This window comes from Pollicipes pollicipes, unplaced genomic scaffold (genome assembly GCF_011947565.3).
Source record: "Pollicipes pollicipes isolate AB1234 unplaced genomic scaffold, Ppol_2.1 Scaffold_3447;HRSCAF=4054_pilon_pilon_pilon, whole genome shotgun sequence".
Lineage (NCBI taxonomy): Eukaryota > Metazoa > Arthropoda > Thecostraca > Pollicipedomorpha > Pollicipedidae > Pollicipes > Pollicipes pollicipes.
In genome coordinates, this window is record NW_023596297.1 from 7,475,905 (window position 1) to 7,492,367 (window position 16,463).

The following is a 16,463-nucleotide window of genomic DNA, read 5'->3' on the forward strand; positions in this document are numbered from 1 at the left end:
GCGTTTAAGTGTCCACACAGCATGACGCACCTCATCAGCTCATCTGACCACAGGTAACCATTCAGACCGGTTGTTTTGTTCTTTGGCAGAAAATGTCGCTTTGCGCCGGGAGTCTTGACTGATTTTGGCATCATGTGCATAACTATTTTTAAAAAAACTCTACAATTTGCGTAAAACTCTGAAATCTGCTCGGACGAAACAGCAGACCGTCCCGGCAGGGCATGGTTAGGCGACGGGCGAGGTTAGCTGTAGTTATACACATATCAATGCAGAGACTATTTCTATCGTTCTGCCGCCGCTGGTACCAAAAACGTTCATATCAAAATCGGAATTTTGTCCCACGCTATGAAAAACACATCGTAGATACACAAGGTCTGAACCCTATCTTGCTGCACGGTAACGACCCACATAAAACTCACGTCCCCTTCCTGGAGACGAAATTCTGGAGCGTCCGAGCGACGACGCCCAGGACGTCGCCACAGGTGGACGTAACACACAAGCCACATGCACACTCAAGGCTTACTAAATGCGACAGACTGGCGGAAGATAGGCTGATTTGTGCCGAACACGCATACGCACATTCGGCGCACTCGGCATAGCGGTGGCTGTTCCATCGCCTCGCTAGCGCCTGGGACTTTGGCATCACACTAGTCCACCCAGTCCTTTGCCGCGGGTGTGAATGGCCCTGGTTATGCGAAGATATCAGGGCGTTGCGCATAGCGTTGCCAATTGTCTGCGTCGATACACAATCCCCCGATGGTTCAAGTGCACTCATTTTTGGTTTGTGAATCTACAAAAGCGTGTCCCGCATGCCTGCATCTTAGATCCACGTTCAGATCAAAATTGTAAGGTTTGATACAGCAAGTGCATTTGATGCATTTACATATATTTCACGTTATGGTGGAAGGACCTAAGTAAACGTCGCAGACAATGGTGGTTATGTCCAGCACAGACAAGGCAGGACAAGTCCAAACAATATAAGCACGAGGAGCAGCCAATGTTTACGGCCCTGATGTACACCAATGGTCACGAACGTCCACCACACAGACAAGTAACAGCCGCACAAAAAATCCTCATTGTCCTGATCTTAAGTGTCTCAGTATCGGTACTTGGTGGAGTAATCCTTTGGTGACACCACAAGACCACGGCCCTTGCGCGCACCCCGGTATACGGTTTCCACTATGTCGATCATTTCCTGCTTGTCTTCCATTGCCCAGTTGATTTTGTTGTTGTTTCCCGTCCCCAAATCAATCATGATATGTTTGTTGCGGAAAAAGAACATGACCGTACATGGGTCGTACAACTCATACATCTTGTTAAAGTCCGGGACTTTTGTAATGTCCACTAGGTAGATGACGGCGAAATTTTTCACCTTCTCAGCTATATTGTACAGAGTTTCATCCATCTTCATACACTGCGGGTCCCAGTCGTGGCCGAAACGGATCACTACTGTCCGGTCCTCCTCCGACAGGATGGCCTGGTCCACTTGCCAGCCATTGTGTAGATGCTGCAGCATGTAAGACATGATGGTCGAACAGCAGCAGGACTCCGGCCCCTGCCTCACCCCAGTTTTCGGCGTCCAGTTCCGGTGTGGTATCTGAGGGCAGGTATCAAATCAGTCCAAATAGAAGCCTGCCAGCCCTTCCCCACAACCATTTAAACACCTGCATTGTAAGAACAGTGATAGCTGTGCACACCTACAGAGATGGTAAATGGGGCCTTGGACCATGTATCTTCATCACCTCTGGTGCTGGTGACAGGTCATATGGCTAGGAGAGAAGAATTACCAATGCTACAAAATTGAGTGAGTTGATATTATAATGCAGAGAGAAGCAACACACAAATAAACCAAAAACCAAATGAACCACATACAAATGAACCAAACCTCCCTACCCTTAAACTGTCCTGTTAAAAAACCATATGTTGATAATTCTACCAACAAACTGACACTTTTCATAAGATGTTTTAAAGCCGAGAGCTCGTGCATCTGACCAACAAACTTATTTCATTTCAGCATAACGTCACTGCTTATGGCAGCCCCTTCTTCATGGCAAGGGCTCTTTTTTCAACAGAACCAGCACATGATGGACCTCAATCACAATCCCGGTCTTGGCTTAAGTTATGCCAAGGGCCAGTTAAGCTTTAATGGTAGCACATCAAACATCATTGACTGTTTGGGGTCCTACATGTGTCATTTGAGGATAACCTGATAACACATTTTGCTTCATATAATGTTCAGTACATTGTTGTTTATTTATTGTCTGCACCATGGTGTCATATTTTACAAATCATATTAACAATTTCAGTTTGAAAACATGCCTTCCAGTCAGCTAGGAAGCTGTGCTCACCCATAGGGATCCAAGTGTGCAAAAAAATTACCCATTGCACAGGATGCCTTAATACACTGATGCACAAACCTCAACCTGGTGTATGTCAAGCAAATGCCATGCCAAATTGCCCTAAATTGCCAAACTGAAATCCATCTTTAACAGTTCATACAGATGGAACAATGTCCTACAATACAGAAACCAAGTATGGCAGAAGGAGAAGGCAAGGTTTCGCCCCCACTCCTTGAACCGAACGCATACAAAACCACATGCGATATGACACTCCAATAGTGACAATTCACGCACCCCAGCTCGGATCGATTGCTTAACTGACTCACCCAAAGAATATCACGCGATAATGTCAATAACGGCCAATACGCTCAACAGATCAGTTACAATATAGCAATCTAGCCCCGCAACCAACCTCCCAAAACGTTTCCTTGAATGAGTGATTGCGCGGAGGGTTTCAAGGTAATGTAATTAAAGTAACTAGCCCCAGCACTCTAATTCACTGCTAAAAGCTTCCGTCACATTTATCGTCCTTCAGGTTTGCATGCCAAATACATACTAGCATTCAACGTTTCACCATATGGTTGTCTTTTGCTCAATTGAAGTTGTTCTAAGATCAAATACGGTGCTTACTGTGCGAAGAAGGCTGCCACATACAATTTTTTAAATTTAAATGTTGACATAAACAGCCTGCGTACACGCAAAACACCTGACATATTTGCTTTTAGTGGCCATATCCCCTTTTCAGATGTGCTGCGCCATAAACGTATACCTATATGAAGACAAATATGACCGAGAAGATACGGGCGTAAAGAACATCGATGTGGACGGGCCTGTTTCCACAAAGCGAAAAATACTTTAGCTTTCCATGCTCAACGCTGGGGATAGGGGTTACGTGCAGCCAACCTGTCGGACATTGTAATATTTCACGAAAGCAAGCCTGGGATAAAATACATAATTGTTAGTGAGAAGAACCGCGGACTAGCGAGAGCATCCCAAGGATGGCGGCGTGCTTGGCTCGTGCTGGCAGGCTAAGAACGCCTAGGATATTCACAAAATTATGCAATGGGCAAGTTTCCCACAAACTCCCATCAATGCAGCAGACTATTTTCCCCCATGTATTACTCTTCCGCAATGGTGAGTGATGTTATGGTAGAAAACGCTGTGTATTTAAAAAAAAACACTTGTGGATGGTTTTGTGCAATGTTTCATTGCAGAGGAAAATGTTTGTGTTCCTTAAACCTCATTTAACATGCAGTGCTCTTAAATGTCCAAGAGAGCTGGATGTGGCACATCAACTTGTTTTAAGCACACAACTCAAACTCATGCACAGCTTGATTGACTAGACTGATTTGTATATGCTTCTAGAGGCAGATGTAATCAAGCTTGTTTGTATGTGTTCCGAGTAAGAAAATTCAGGCTGGATAGACATGAAATTCCTTACAGAACTATCTCCTTCATAATCTGCAAGAATGTTTTGTGTTGCGCAATGTTTTATTCATAGATTAAACATTGCATTTCATATTAAGGTTATGAGGGACATAGACTATGTCCAACATGTTTCCTAACAACATTATGTAGCATGTTTGTGCACACAGCTTTGGTATAGGTATGTCAGCAGCATAGTATGTATATGTTAACAAATGTGCTAGTTGTCTTGGCTGTGTTGCAATTGCCTTACTTACAGGAGATTTAAACACTCCAAATACACAGCTCTAGCCAGAACATCTTTGTAACTTTTAGACTAACAATTTACATATGGCTCATGGATCCTTTTTTCAGTGTCTGGCATTCCCATCAAAATGCCATCTCTGTCCCCCACCATGTCTGAGGGAACTATTGTAAAATGGTTGAAGCAAGAAGGAGAAACAGTGGAGCCAGGCGACATCATTTGTGATATACAAACAGACAAAGCTGTTGTCTCATTTGAAGTAGAAGAGGAGGGCATTTTGGCCAAGATTTTGGTATGTCTTGTTGTGGATCTGGACATTTTCAGAGTATGGCTGCCACTTGCCAGTGATTATTTTGGTGGTCATTCTAAGTACATGTGTTTGCCTCATTTTTGGTGAGTTGTATGTGTTCAAATAAAGTATCACTTACTATTATCTGTTCATTCAGGATCATTAATTATGCTTACCTGAAAAGGTACAATACCAACCAATTCTGATTTTAGTTACAAGTTTCAATGTTGGATGCATTGATGGCTTTATCCCACTGAGGGTTCTTCATGTCATGTACATAAATGTGTCCTTTATGTTTGTGATAAAACAGTTAATATTTTGGCCATTTTTTCATGATGCAGGCAAAATCAGTAAGCTGCATTGACTATAAACTGCTTGTTTTAGATGGGAGAAGACAGCAAAGACATTTCTGTTGGGAAATTGATTGCCCTAATGGTCCAGCCAGGAGAGGACTGGAAGTCTGTGGAGGTGCCATCAGAAAGCTTGGGTAAGGCCTAGTGTATTTCTTAAAGAACACTTCAATCAGGCATTAAATTATGGTAGCTTTGCACACATATCTACTGCTCACACCACAACAATGAAACCAAATTATTGAATCTGTTAATAAGGTGTCCTTTTAAAAGCACATTTAAGCATTCACATCCGTGAATTATGTGTTAGCTTTCCCATTGGATATCATTGTGTGGATTTGTTACCAGAGCTTTCTGTGTAGTATTCTGTGGTTTGATATATTTTATGTGTGGCTGAATGCTTAGTTACAGCTGTCACATTTGTCACTTGACTGGCTTACTCTGCTTATTTTCCAGAATCGGATGACTCCACTAAACCTGTCTCTACATCGCCACAACCTACACCCGAAGCAACTAAAGAATACTCTGGAATGCGTCACGCTGGAGCTGTTCCTTCGTAATAACCGGGCTTCATGCCAACCAAATTCCTGCATATTCATGCCACTACATAGGCTAAAATCTAGCTGACATTGCATCAATATAGGCAGGCACAGTCACATCATGCACAGGAAGGATGTGCACATATTAACCCTTGTAGTTTTATTTTGTATTACTCCACTATTTTTTTCTATTTTCACAGTGTCTATGATGCACACTCCACTTCACAGTGAAGCCTACTGTCATACCACTACCATGCCATGTCGTCATTTTGTCGTGAATGATACATTGTTGTGTATGTTTGATCGTTTGATGCAGTGCTTCCATTTTATTAGCGTGCTCTGATGTCAGGCATCTGACTGTGGCCGTAAGTTGCTCGAAGGCGTGATCTTCCGATGGCTTTCTCTCCTCACAGGACGGTAGGTCCGGCCGTGCGCACGCTGCTCGAACTCTACAACGTGGACGCCGCCAAGGTGACCCCTTCTGGTCCCCACGGCAACATCGTCAAGGGCGACGTGCTCGCCTACATCACCGCCAACCGGTTGAGTCCGCAGGCGCCCCAGGCAGGTGAGTTGGCTGACTGCTGCTGGACCCGATGGAGAGCGATCTCTTTCGGCTGCGATGAAGGAGCCCTGTGTAGATGTGCGCGTGGACGCGGCTCAGTGTATATTTGCGCGTGATTTTCAGGACCAGATTGGCATACTGATAGATACATAATACCGCTAGATCGGAATTGGCTATTCCAAGAGTGTGCTCGGCGGAGATCGGCATTGTGCATCACATCAATCTAAACCCACATGTATAAGCAACCGGCGAATAGTGTTAACAATGACATCTACGGTGCGAGTAAATTAAGTGTTGATATAGGCTGATGAACACGTGACTTTCACAAAAAGAGGACCATCAGGTTTGGTTGCCCGTATTTCGCCCGGGTTACCTAAGTCTGTCCGGCTTGCGTGCCGGTCTATACCATGTACAGCTGATGCCCCTCTTTCGGTTACACACGTCTGTTAGTAATTTAATATAGTGTTGCCAATCTACTGGCTATATATATATATATATATATATATATATATATATATATATATATATTATTTATAAATGGACATACTTGTACAATATGGTTATGAAAGCAAAGAAAAACGAAGTGCACAATGGGCGATATATTGGGACAAATCTACTGGATCATCCCAGTTTGTTCTTCTTTTTTAATTAAGGGCTAAAACGTTAATTTACCAGTGAACAACTGGCAGCTTGTAGCTGAAGGTAGCGGGGCACGGATGCTACAATCGTGCATGTATTTGAAGTTTAAATGAACGTTATGTCCATGTTTTTGTTTGATAGACTGAAGGAATTGTCAACTGCATTGCACTGATAACGTGCATTGACTGCTGCCTGCTATCAAACAATTCAGGCACGCTCGACAGGGGAGTGGGAAACAAGTACCCGAATGTCGGACCATTCATGGCGTGCTGTGTATGAAAGCTGACCCAGTGCGCCGTGAGAGTTTGGATTTTATAAACAAAGCATGGTCAATGACTAGCGGAAGATAATTAAACAATCTTGTCTGTTGGTGCCGGGCTCATCAAAATGGTCTTGATGGGACTCGGTTTACAGCTCTCCGAAGAGCGGACCTTTAACACTTGAACCGTATGAGTTAGTGTGAAAAATTCGCCGTACAGAGACTGTACTTCCAACATACTTCGGTGGGAACGGAGTGGCGCCTTCGCAATCGTGTGTTAAGGGCAAATACCTGCCGACACCGTAACTGTAAAAAACCGGTTCGTTACCACGCAGTTTGCAATGAAGCTTGACAGTAATGCTGCCTTTACAATGTTCTGAGAACACGTTCAGGCGTCAAAATGCGGGATGATGGATGAGGGTTTTCTTCATAAGCCGTGCTTCACAAACACGCGGCACCGAAAGCCATCCATGTAAAACACTGTCCGGTTGCCAAACAAAGAGAAATGCTTGCTGTCTTGCAACATTACCATCCGGCTCCCGCCGCCGCTCGTTACCGACTGCTACCCTGTGCACCGGTGGAGAATTTCGGTGCGGCTGGGATGATATTCACCGTCGCAGACCGTACTGCATGGATGACAGCCGGAGAGGCGGGCGCTGACTCGTTGTCACGCGGGCAGTACCCGGCCCAGATGGGGCCAGCCAGCCGCCGGCCTCCACCACGAGCCCCGCCGCCCCGCCGACGCCGGCACCGCAGCAGGAGGCCTCAGCCGAGGGCTATGTTGACCTGCCCTTGACCAGCATGCGCAAGACCATCGCCAAGCGTCTCACGCAGTCCAAGGTAGTGACTAACGCCATGGTTATGTCGCTACCGGGCAGCGTTGTGGACGGGTTTGGCCTCCTGTCGACTGCAGTCAGTGCATCATGGTCAGGGCTCAGGGCTTCGCACAGCTGCTTCTGCCATGCACGTTACAATAAGAAGACATTGTGGCTACCCCATCAAATATGTACTTGGGTCGTTGCTGAAACATGTAATTAGCCATGGTGGCCTCGTCTGGATCCAACGCCGTGTGACGATATTTGTCGTGGTATCATTTGTGTTTCCGTACCCGTTTTCAGTCGTCCGTTGTTCGCAGACGGAAATACCGCACGCCTACATGCAGTGCGAGGCTCGCATTGATCGCCTGCTCAGCTTGCGGAAGCAGCTGAAAACTGAGGGCGTCCAGGCCTCCCTTAACGACTACATCATCAAGACGGTGGCGCTTGCTCTCCGGCTGCATCCCGAAGTTAACTGTGTCTGGAACGGCGAACAGGTCGGTGGAACATGTCGCTGGCTGGCTCGGATGGCGGAGGCCAATGGGGATTGTTGGCCTCTTTCCTGATGGGCAGTTAAGCGAATGTTGATCCAGCGTCCAGGGGTTCACAAATGTCCCTGTGAGTAACCTGGTGGCCCGTGTATGGCTGTCCAGTGACGCCTTGCGGTCGTGCCCGGCTTCGACCAGTTGACCTCCGCTCGATCTTCGTGGCACCTTGCAAGGAACGGGGTTACGGTTTATTTAACCGTGTGTGGCAAATTGGCGAGGCCAGCGCCGTAACAGGTACTCCCTCAGTTACTCACGCAGAGCTTCATCGTCCCGAACGGGCTCGGCTTTCGTAATGGTGGAGCTCTTGTGCTGCGGCCGTCTGTTGTGTTTCCGAAAAGTCTGGAGGGGCGCAATGCACCCTGTTGGGCGACCTATGGATGCACGAACATCTCTGTCGTCGTGGCTAGTGGCCTTGAGGTAGCCAGCAGGCCGGCTGATGATGCAACGGCCCGGTGCGTGGGATCACGGCAGGGACGCGGGCTGGGTGTGCTTGGTTAGTCTGCGGCCGCCCGGCAGCGTCCATGCTAGCGCGCTGAAAAGAATCCTCGGCCCACGGCTCGCTGTGAAGAAGGTTCAGAAAGGAAGGACATGGGGCCTGTCTCACGCGGGCACCTGCAGACAGCTGGTGGCAGTGTGTCTGCAAAATCCTTCATCTGCGAGTGAATTGCTTCTGCCAGTTCAGTGGCCTGTGCCGTGCAGTTCATTGGCCCGGTGGTCATTATCTGCGTGTGTCATTTGGCCGGCACGGTGTTTTTGTAGTTGATTGCGCATTTAATGCCCATTAGTTTCAAGTTGACCCCGCCTACGTCACACCGCGGTAGCCACAACCGGCAATTGAAGCCATTCAGTCGTAAGAAGTGTGATCCGTTCGGTCGTCATGACAAAGCGACCATCTGTCGTCAGTTCCCGTTGACCGTGTTACCGGCCCACCGCACCGTCCCATCCGTCAGCTGATGCCCCGCCCTCCAGCGTCCCGCCAGTCCAGTGACACCAGTACCAGTGACGTGTGTATCATGGGGCTTAACGACGCACTCAGCTGCTGAGGCTATACGGCGTCGCCTGCCTCTCGCCCTGGCAGGGAGAGCGGACACCGCGGGGAATCGAACCCCCACCTCTGGTTTCCCAGACGCGTAGGTGCCAGTGACCCGCCGGCCACCTCTGACCGTCACCGCCTTGTCGCCGGGCAGCTGGAGCGGGCGGCCGATGTGGACGTGGCCGTGGCAGTGGCCACGGACGCCGGCCTCATCACGCCGATCGTGCGCGGCGCGGCCGGCCGCTCGGTGGCGGAGATCGGACGCCTCGTGCAGGAGCTGGCCGGCCGCGCACGCGACGGCAAGCTGCGCCCGCACGAGTTCCAGGGCGGCACGTTCACGTGAGTCGGCCGGAGGCGGAGCGGCGGGAGGCGGGGAGGGGACTCGGCACCCTGCACTGCCGCGTGCGCCCTGCACTGTAGCCTGTAGGCACCTGCTGAATTCGGTGCATATATCCTGACGAACAGACGGCGAGAAATATCGTAACTTGAGAATGCGATTGTTTGCAATTTTTCTGCATTACAAAACGCAAATGAAAACACGGTTTATCAGCTGTTTAAAGCTTATAGCTGGTGGTGGTGTCTACAAAATCCTTCATCTGCTAATTCAGTGACCTGCGTGTGCTAATTCAGTGACCTGCATTTGCTAGTTTCGTGCTGAATTATCAGCACTTTAAGGTGCTAACTGCGTAACAGACCAACATTGGCTTCCCAGGGTCCCGTTAATCTAGACATAAGATAACAGCCGGGAAGAACTTTGTGAAGGATCGCAGTGAGGCGGGAGAGATGAGGGGCTAATAAACGTGAAGATTAAAAAACGGCATCATTGATGTTCAACACGAGCGAGACTCCGGATATGTTTCACAAAAAGTCGAATATTCCGTCCAGATAGCTCACTGGATAGCTCAGTGGGCACCTGCCTTTCAACCCACCCTCCCGGGTCGAGGTGGGTTTAGAGCGTCTGCCTTCCGACCCACCCTTCCGTGTCGAGGTGGGTTTAGAGCGTTTGCCTTCCGACCCACGCTCCTGCGTCGAGGCGGGTTTAGAGCGTTTGGCTTCCCGTCCACCCTCCCTTTTCGAGGTGGGTTTAGAGCGCCTGCCTTTTGACCCACCCTTTGGTGTCGAGGTGGGTTTAGAGCGTTTGCCTTCCGGCCCACCCCCCTGTGTTGAGGTGGGTTCGAGTCGCTTTAGGTGCTCGCTATTTAGCCTTGTTGTTGACCCATAATTTCACGATCGGATAGGGATCAGGGCTCATACAAGGACTGCTTAGCGTGAGCTTTGATCCCAGAAATCCATCCTTCAAAAAATTGGGACTTTTTTAAGGTACATCTGCTTGGCTGCTGTGGTCATTAAACAATACCACAAATTTGGCGGGCCTTGCACATCCCGTCCTCCGGGGAGGGGGGGGGGGGGACTGCCCATGTAGGACTGGCCGCGCTCGGATGAAACTTGTATGTCGGCGATGTTTGAAGCGTTCAAGGAAACAAGGGGCAAGGCTTGTTTCAGTAAACGAAAAGTAAGTATGTATACTCTCGGCAAGCATGGTTTACATCTGTATGCTAGTATCATCGCAAAACATTGTTTCTGTGATTGCTACGAAACGGCGGCAGAATTAGCGCATCGGTGGCGTGGATCCCTGTCCGTGCTCCTCGAGGCTAGATGTCTAAATTGGTGTGCATTTGTACTGACGCTATTTCGCTATCGGGTTAAAGAGTTTCTTTTGTTGAAAAACACCCGAAGGGGATTCCCCCGTCTCCTTGTCTGTTTGCAGATGTTCTACGCACGCCGCGCTGGCCTCCATCTGCCGGCGCTCTTCACATGCGTTGTGCCGTTCGCAGGATATCCAACCTAGGCATGTTCGGTGTGGACGAGTTCAGCGCCATCATCAACCCGCCGCAGTGCGGCATCCTGGCGGTGGGCGGCGGTCGGCCAGAGCCGGGTATGGGCCCCGCTTCTTGACGGCGCGATACCCCCGAACCGCCGCCGGACCTCTGTGGCTCGACCGACACTTCAGCACGGAAAAAACCGAATACTTGTGACGTTTTGTGTAACGCATGAGTTTGTTTTATACCTCGTATGAATGTTTTATAGTCAACGGGTTTTTAAGCGTTGTGTTATGACGTGGTTGTCCGTCAGAGCTTACCCACCTGGCATGATCCGATCACCTCATTACCTCATCGGAGGAAGTGTCAGAGATTGGGTGTTGCAGTCTTGACCTCTGGCACGTTGTGCAGTAGATTGGCCGTATTTGTACTCGAAAGTGGCGCATGTGAGGTGAGATGGACTGATCTGACAGCTGTACTGAGCCACAGCCGCGCCCGTCACCTGCCGCTGCCGCCGTTGCAGGTGTGGACGGCAGCACGGAGACCCTGCTGACCTGTACGCTGTCGTACGACGCCCGGGCCGTGTCCGAGCAGGATGCGGCCGCCTTCATGGAGACGCTGGCGGCGCTGCTGTCGGCGCCCGATCTCCTGCAGACCAGCGCGCGCCGCGAGATCCTGCAAGTCGGCTGATCGGGCGCGCGCCGCGGGCCCATGAAAGTGCGGCGGTCGCGTGTTCGGTGGCCGGCTTGGGGGCGGGCTCCAGCGCTGGTGGGGCCCAGGACCGGCCGGCTGTTAGTGCGGCGGAGTAGAGTCACGGCCGGTCGATGCGGCGCGGCGTTCTGTTGTGATGTGGCTCCGCCTGGTTGTTTTGGTTCTTTGTAGTGAATGGGTCGGTCTGCTAGGTGGAATAACGGTGTTTTGCTCCCATATGTGATAACACCACGATCGGTAAAGCGCGTATTGTTTTGAATTGCCTGTTATCCCCACCAGTTCCTCCCCAGTCTGCATACAGTGGGTACTGAAGAGCCGTACACCGGATCGGGGTTCAACCTGGGAGATCTATGGACTGTTTCTCGTATGTGTGTATCGTCTGGCAATACAACGGTTGTGAACTTTGCTCAGTCACTTGTAAATGTCTGGCTTAGCGCGTCCAGGTAATGGGTGCGCTGTCATTTTAACAATACCGTCTCAGCGTCAGTGGATCACAGCCTGATCCAGAGTAAGGATGGGGGCCTCTATCTGTTATGTTTAAGAGCCAGGACATTCGAAAAGCATACGACCTCCACACCAGCCTCCTTCCAGGCAACGTGCCACAGGGTGTGACACCACGAAAGCATGACTGCAGTCTCCCGTATCCACGCAGCCTGCGTGGCGGCTGTCTCACTTCGAGCTCAGTGTTATGCTGACAATTATCGACCTCTAATATGCCAGGGGGCACTGGTTAAAGGGCGCTATCAGGCGACCGTTGGTTAAAGCGTGAACACTGACGTTTTAAGCTGCGCTGTACTGTGCTTTTAAGCGTTCTTTGTAAAGTTGGGCCAGCGCTCAAATGCTCCAGCGTTCAAAACCTGCTGAACCTGAAGTAATGCGCTGGCGCCGCTGCCTGTGCGAGCGCAGCAGTGTGTGAGCCGGCCGCGTGGCGGCGCTGGCATCATGCCGACCAGGTGCAGGGGGCACCGCCAAAGTGGGCGGCGAGCCGTCAGGCGGGTGGCGGGGGCATCGTGCCGGCCAGGTGGGAGGGGGGGGGGGGGGGCACCGCCAGACGAGTGGTGACGCGCTGAGGGTGCGTGGGCCGATGTCAATCACCGGGAGGCGACCGCGGCGGTTCTTGTTGCAGACGCTGGTAGTTGTCCGCTACCTTCCCAGCCTAATGAATCACGATGTCATGAGCAACGTCATCTCCAACTGTCCTGTGCACATGGACAAATGCATCGCTCTGTCAGTACACGTACTTGTGCCACAGCCGTTCTAACACGACTATTCCTCTGTTCGCTTCTGCATTGCCGCTGATCGTTTGTTCTGTCCTAAAAGATCGAGTGCGCAGCTTCCATCTAAGATATACAGAGCCCACCCTCCATCTCACAATACGACCACCTGTGCTGCCTGTGCTACCAGTACGTGGAGAACAGCCTGATCGACTATCTTGCAACAAGTTCATTAACCAACTCGACACCGGTTGGCTCGCGTCATTGGCGACAGTTGGCGGCGGTGCGGTATGCGGCGCAGACAGTGGCCGCTCCCCGGCCGTCACATTAGGTCGCGGCATGACCTAGTGCCTTGCTGCAGGACAGGTGTTCTACAGGTAATCAACGAGTTGCCCGCTCCACTGGACAGGAACATCTGGCTCCCCCTGTCAAACCCAATGCATCCTTAGTAGTGTCTTTTCGTCAATTGAGTGGTTGTACTGGTTGCGGTGGTTGAGTTTTCAAGCAAATTGTTTGAATTGTTCTGAAGAAGAGATCCGGTGCGTAGGGGCAGCAACACGAGACGGGCCGGTACACGTTCTTCTCAATAATCGCGAGTATTTGACATAATGCCTGTGGTGTTGAGGTAAAGAATGCACCTTAAACCTTCTCAGTTCTCAAAGGTTCTTATTGCCCCCTCTCCGATTACCGGACGATGGTGACGCCCCCCATTTCGAAAATTGGTGAGTTTCCTTTCAAAACTGGCCGATGTCAAAAAGCTTCAGTTTCTCTCTGGCTTACCGAGCTACCGAACTGTGCTTCCTTTCGTCCCTCCCTCCTTTAGTTGCAGATGTTCATGGCTGTCTCTAATTACGTGGCGTCAGTTCAAATTTGGTCAGACTGTCAAGCGGTTTGTGGACAGCGGGATTTCTCAGCCGAACCCATGCCTTCACAAAGGACTTGGGATCGGGTACGGACTCGCCGATTCAAAGGATTCAGAAATAGCAATAGTGGAATCGACGTAGCGCAGGCCCATGCCTGTGGATTAGACTTGGCCAAGTGTATCTGACAACCTGATGCCTGGATGCCACACCAAGCGTACGTAAAATGAGAGCAGATTGGACTTAACCAAATCAGATCAAACTTAGCCCTATACGACATATTGTTTCCATTCCATTAACTCCATGGTTTCATGGCAGACCTCAGCCACTAGGCGCACAATCGTTATAAGCCTTGCATACATGGCGAGAGATTCTGTGGGAGTCGGGGCGGGGGTCGGCTCCCCGGACCCCAAAACAAAAAATGTGGGGGTTCAAAGAATATATGTCAAGCTGCTCAAGAACTTATTGTAAAAGTGATCCGGCCCGCGCAACGCAAATAAAAAATCATCGCACAAACTGAGAAACACGCCAAGAGAGATTCTTTGCCAAACAGAAGCTTCGAAAATAGCCAAATATCGCTTCTGGGTACTCAGTAGGCCCCACTTAGTCCCTCGGGACGTTCAGTGAGCCGTTTCTGGCCACCTGGGGCACTGTTAGTTAGTGTTTGTGAAGTGAGCCCTGACCCGACCATCCTAGCAGCGTTTGTGAAATGAGCCCTGGCCCGACCATCCTAGCAGTGTTTGAGGGGTGAGCCCTGGCCCCACCATCCTAGCAGCGTTTGTGAAGTGAGCCCTGGCCCCACCGTCCTAGCAGTGTTTGAGGAGTGAGACCTGGCCGCTCCAATCGGTTGCGAAATCCGGGTCATCGACAGAACTTGGCGACGAAAGCTTAATGAAAGCTGAACGTGCCGCAGTGATCGACGCGATCCGTCCCGCCAACTGACATTTAACACCTGACCGTGTTTCATGGCGTGCTTCAAGGTAAATATAAAGCGGAAACTTGAATATTTGGACTCATTATGGACTCATGATGGACTCGTGATCGCTCGTGAGAATGAGCACAGCATAAAACGTCGAATTTTGTCGATGTAGGGAATGCTGGCTTGATGGCGTCGTTTAAACAGTATCTCCTGGTACATGAAGGTTGATTATGTTCAGGATAAGGGTTCTCGACTCATTATGCTGAAACACCACCAGCCCAGGGTCTTTCTTTTATCAATCAGAGACATTTCATTGCAGAAAGAGAGGAAAGGAGAGGGAGAGAGAGAGAGAGAGAGAGAGAGAGAGAGAGAGAGAGAGAGAGAGAGAGAGAGAGAGAGAGAGAGAGAGAGAGAGAGAGAGAGAGAGAGAGAGAGAGAGAGAGAGAGAGAGAGAGAGAGAGAGAGAGAGGAGAGAGAGAGAGAGAGAGAGAGAGAGAGAGAGAGAGAGAGAGAGAGAGAGAGAGAGAGAGAGAGAGAGAGAGAGAGAGAGAGAGAGAGAGAGAGAGAGAGAGAGAGAGAGAGAGAGAGAGAGAGAGAGAGAGAGAGAGAGAGAGAGAGAGAGAGAGAGAGAGAGAGAGAGAGAGAGAGAGAGAGAGAGAGAGAGAGAGAGAGAGAGAGAGAGAGAGAGAGAGAGAGAGAGAGAGAGAGAGAGAGAGAGAGAGAGAGAGAGAGAGAGAGAGAGAGAGAGAGAGAGGAGAGAGAGAGAGAGAGAGAGAGAGAGAGAGAGAGAGAGGAGAGAGAGAGAGAGAGAGAGAGAGAGAGAGAGAGAGAGAGAGAGAGAGAGAGAGAGAGAGAGAGAGAGAGAGAGAGAGAGAGAGAGAGAGAGAGAGAGAGAGAGAGAGAGAGAGAGAGAGAGAGAGAGAGAGAGAGAGAGATCTGAACAACATTCCTTCTTTTGTACGTTTTGCAAGGCACTCCGACAGCTACCGCATCTTGGCTTACGATTTGCTGAGGGCATACGCCCAGCTAAAAGGAAGTCCTGAAGCGAAACGGAATTATGTTAATGTAAGAAGAGCGTATAGGTCGAAATTGATTTATTTCTGCATAAACAGTGTCCTCGTGACAATTTATAAAGAGATAAGTCTGCATTTTCAAGTGCGATTAACTATTTCAAGAAGAGCTGCCGGGACCCTACTTCAAGTGGCGGCAATGTCGGTTGCAGTAGGGCACCACACGTGGAGTAGGAGGGAAACAAGTTCCGGGTTATTGTGGAGGGAGCAACTGTGGCCTCAACGGTGAGTTTCGCGGAAACATCTTGGTGCTTGCAGTGCCAGTGTATGTGTCTGACCAAAAGCTAGCAGCGCGCACCTGAAGAAGCTGATCTGATTTGTTCTGTGCTCTACGTCTCAGCGGAGGCCCGTCCGATGCCTGAGGTCCTGCCTGACAATGAAGTTTGTGAAAGCGGTTGATTAGGAACGGCTTGCGCGTCTTAAATCCGAAGGCGATCGCAGATTGGTGTATTACAATGACGAAAGCGTGTGACTGCGCTGTGACCGACGATCGCGGTGTCGGTTTGTGAGTGTTTCTGCGGCGCGTTTGGTCCTCAGCACTGTTTCGCGAGGAACGTGGCTCCAACATGGAGCGTCATGCCTGGTGGCGCGCGTCGTCTGTTGATCCGTAGTGATCGTTCAATTCTGTGGGACGGGGAACCACCGAAGAACCGCTGTGTTGTTAAAAATGGATGTCACTGTAATTGCTTGACTGTGTTCTGGTCAAGCTGTTATCCTGAATGTTACGTACAGCCACGTCTGCCTGATTTCTTCGCTGAATTGGCGTACACAAGCTTTCGTATAGGTGTTCCTTTGCGTGATGCATAGAACAATGCAAACTTATATTT

The 16,463-nt window shown here is 49.9% G+C and overlaps 2 protein-coding genes across 3 annotated transcripts; one reads left to right on the top strand and one right to left on the bottom strand.

Annotated features, from left to right (window-relative positions):
* Window positions 1-868: 868 nt before the first annotated feature.
* Dim1 (thioredoxin-like protein Dim1) lies at window positions 869-2,798 on the bottom strand. Of its 2 annotated transcripts, none has more exons than XM_037215656.1 (2): window positions 2,752-2,798; window positions 869-1,597 (listed from the first exon to the last, which is right to left on the bottom strand). In XM_037215656.1, exon 2 carries the CDS (start codon window positions 1,523-1,525, stop codon window positions 1,097-1,099), a length of 429 nt encoding a protein of 142 aa, XP_037071551.1. In that variant the 5' UTR covers window positions 1,526-1,597; window positions 2,752-2,798; the 3' UTR covers window positions 869-1,096. The 2 variants fall into 2 exon arrangements, with proteins under 2 accessions (XP_037071551.1, XP_037071550.1); XM_037215655.1 differs by having other exon boundaries at window positions 2,666-2,798.
* A 347-nt stretch (window positions 2,799-3,145) lies between these two features.
* LOC119091563 (pyruvate dehydrogenase protein X component, mitochondrial) lies at window positions 3,146-11,552 on the top strand. The gene is made up of 10 exons (XM_037214374.1): window positions 3,146-3,473; window positions 4,119-4,300; window positions 4,682-4,784; window positions 5,104-5,203; window positions 5,600-5,751; window positions 7,326-7,486; window positions 7,782-7,958; window positions 9,197-9,381; window positions 10,878-10,978; window positions 11,386-11,552. Exons 1-10 carry the CDS (start codon window positions 3,338-3,340, stop codon window positions 11,550-11,552), a joined length of 1,464 nt encoding a protein of 487 aa, XP_037070269.1. The 5' UTR covers window positions 3,146-3,337.
* The last annotated feature ends 4,911 nt before the right edge of the window (window positions 11,553-16,463 follow it).

What these genes read in the sequence shown, in the direction of transcription:
- Dim1 (XM_037215656.1), bottom strand. Translation starts at nt 1,525, where the DNA reads ATGTCTTACATGCTGCAGCATCTACACAATGGCTGGCAAGTGGACCAG.
- LOC119091563 (XM_037214374.1), top strand. Translation starts at nt 3,338, where the DNA reads ATGGCGGCGTGCTTGGCTCGTGCTGGCAGGCTAAGAACGCCTAGGATA. An exon ending in TGTATTACTCTTCCGCAATG is followed by an intron (nt 3,474 to 4,118) that starts GTGAGTGATGTT and finishes TCCTTTTTTCAG; the next exon opens with TGTCTGGCATTCCCATCAAA. An exon ending in TTCCAGGGCGGCACGTTCAC is followed by an intron (nt 9,382 to 10,877) that starts GTGAGTCGGCCG and finishes TGCCGTTCGCAG; the next exon opens with GATATCCAACCTAGGCATGT.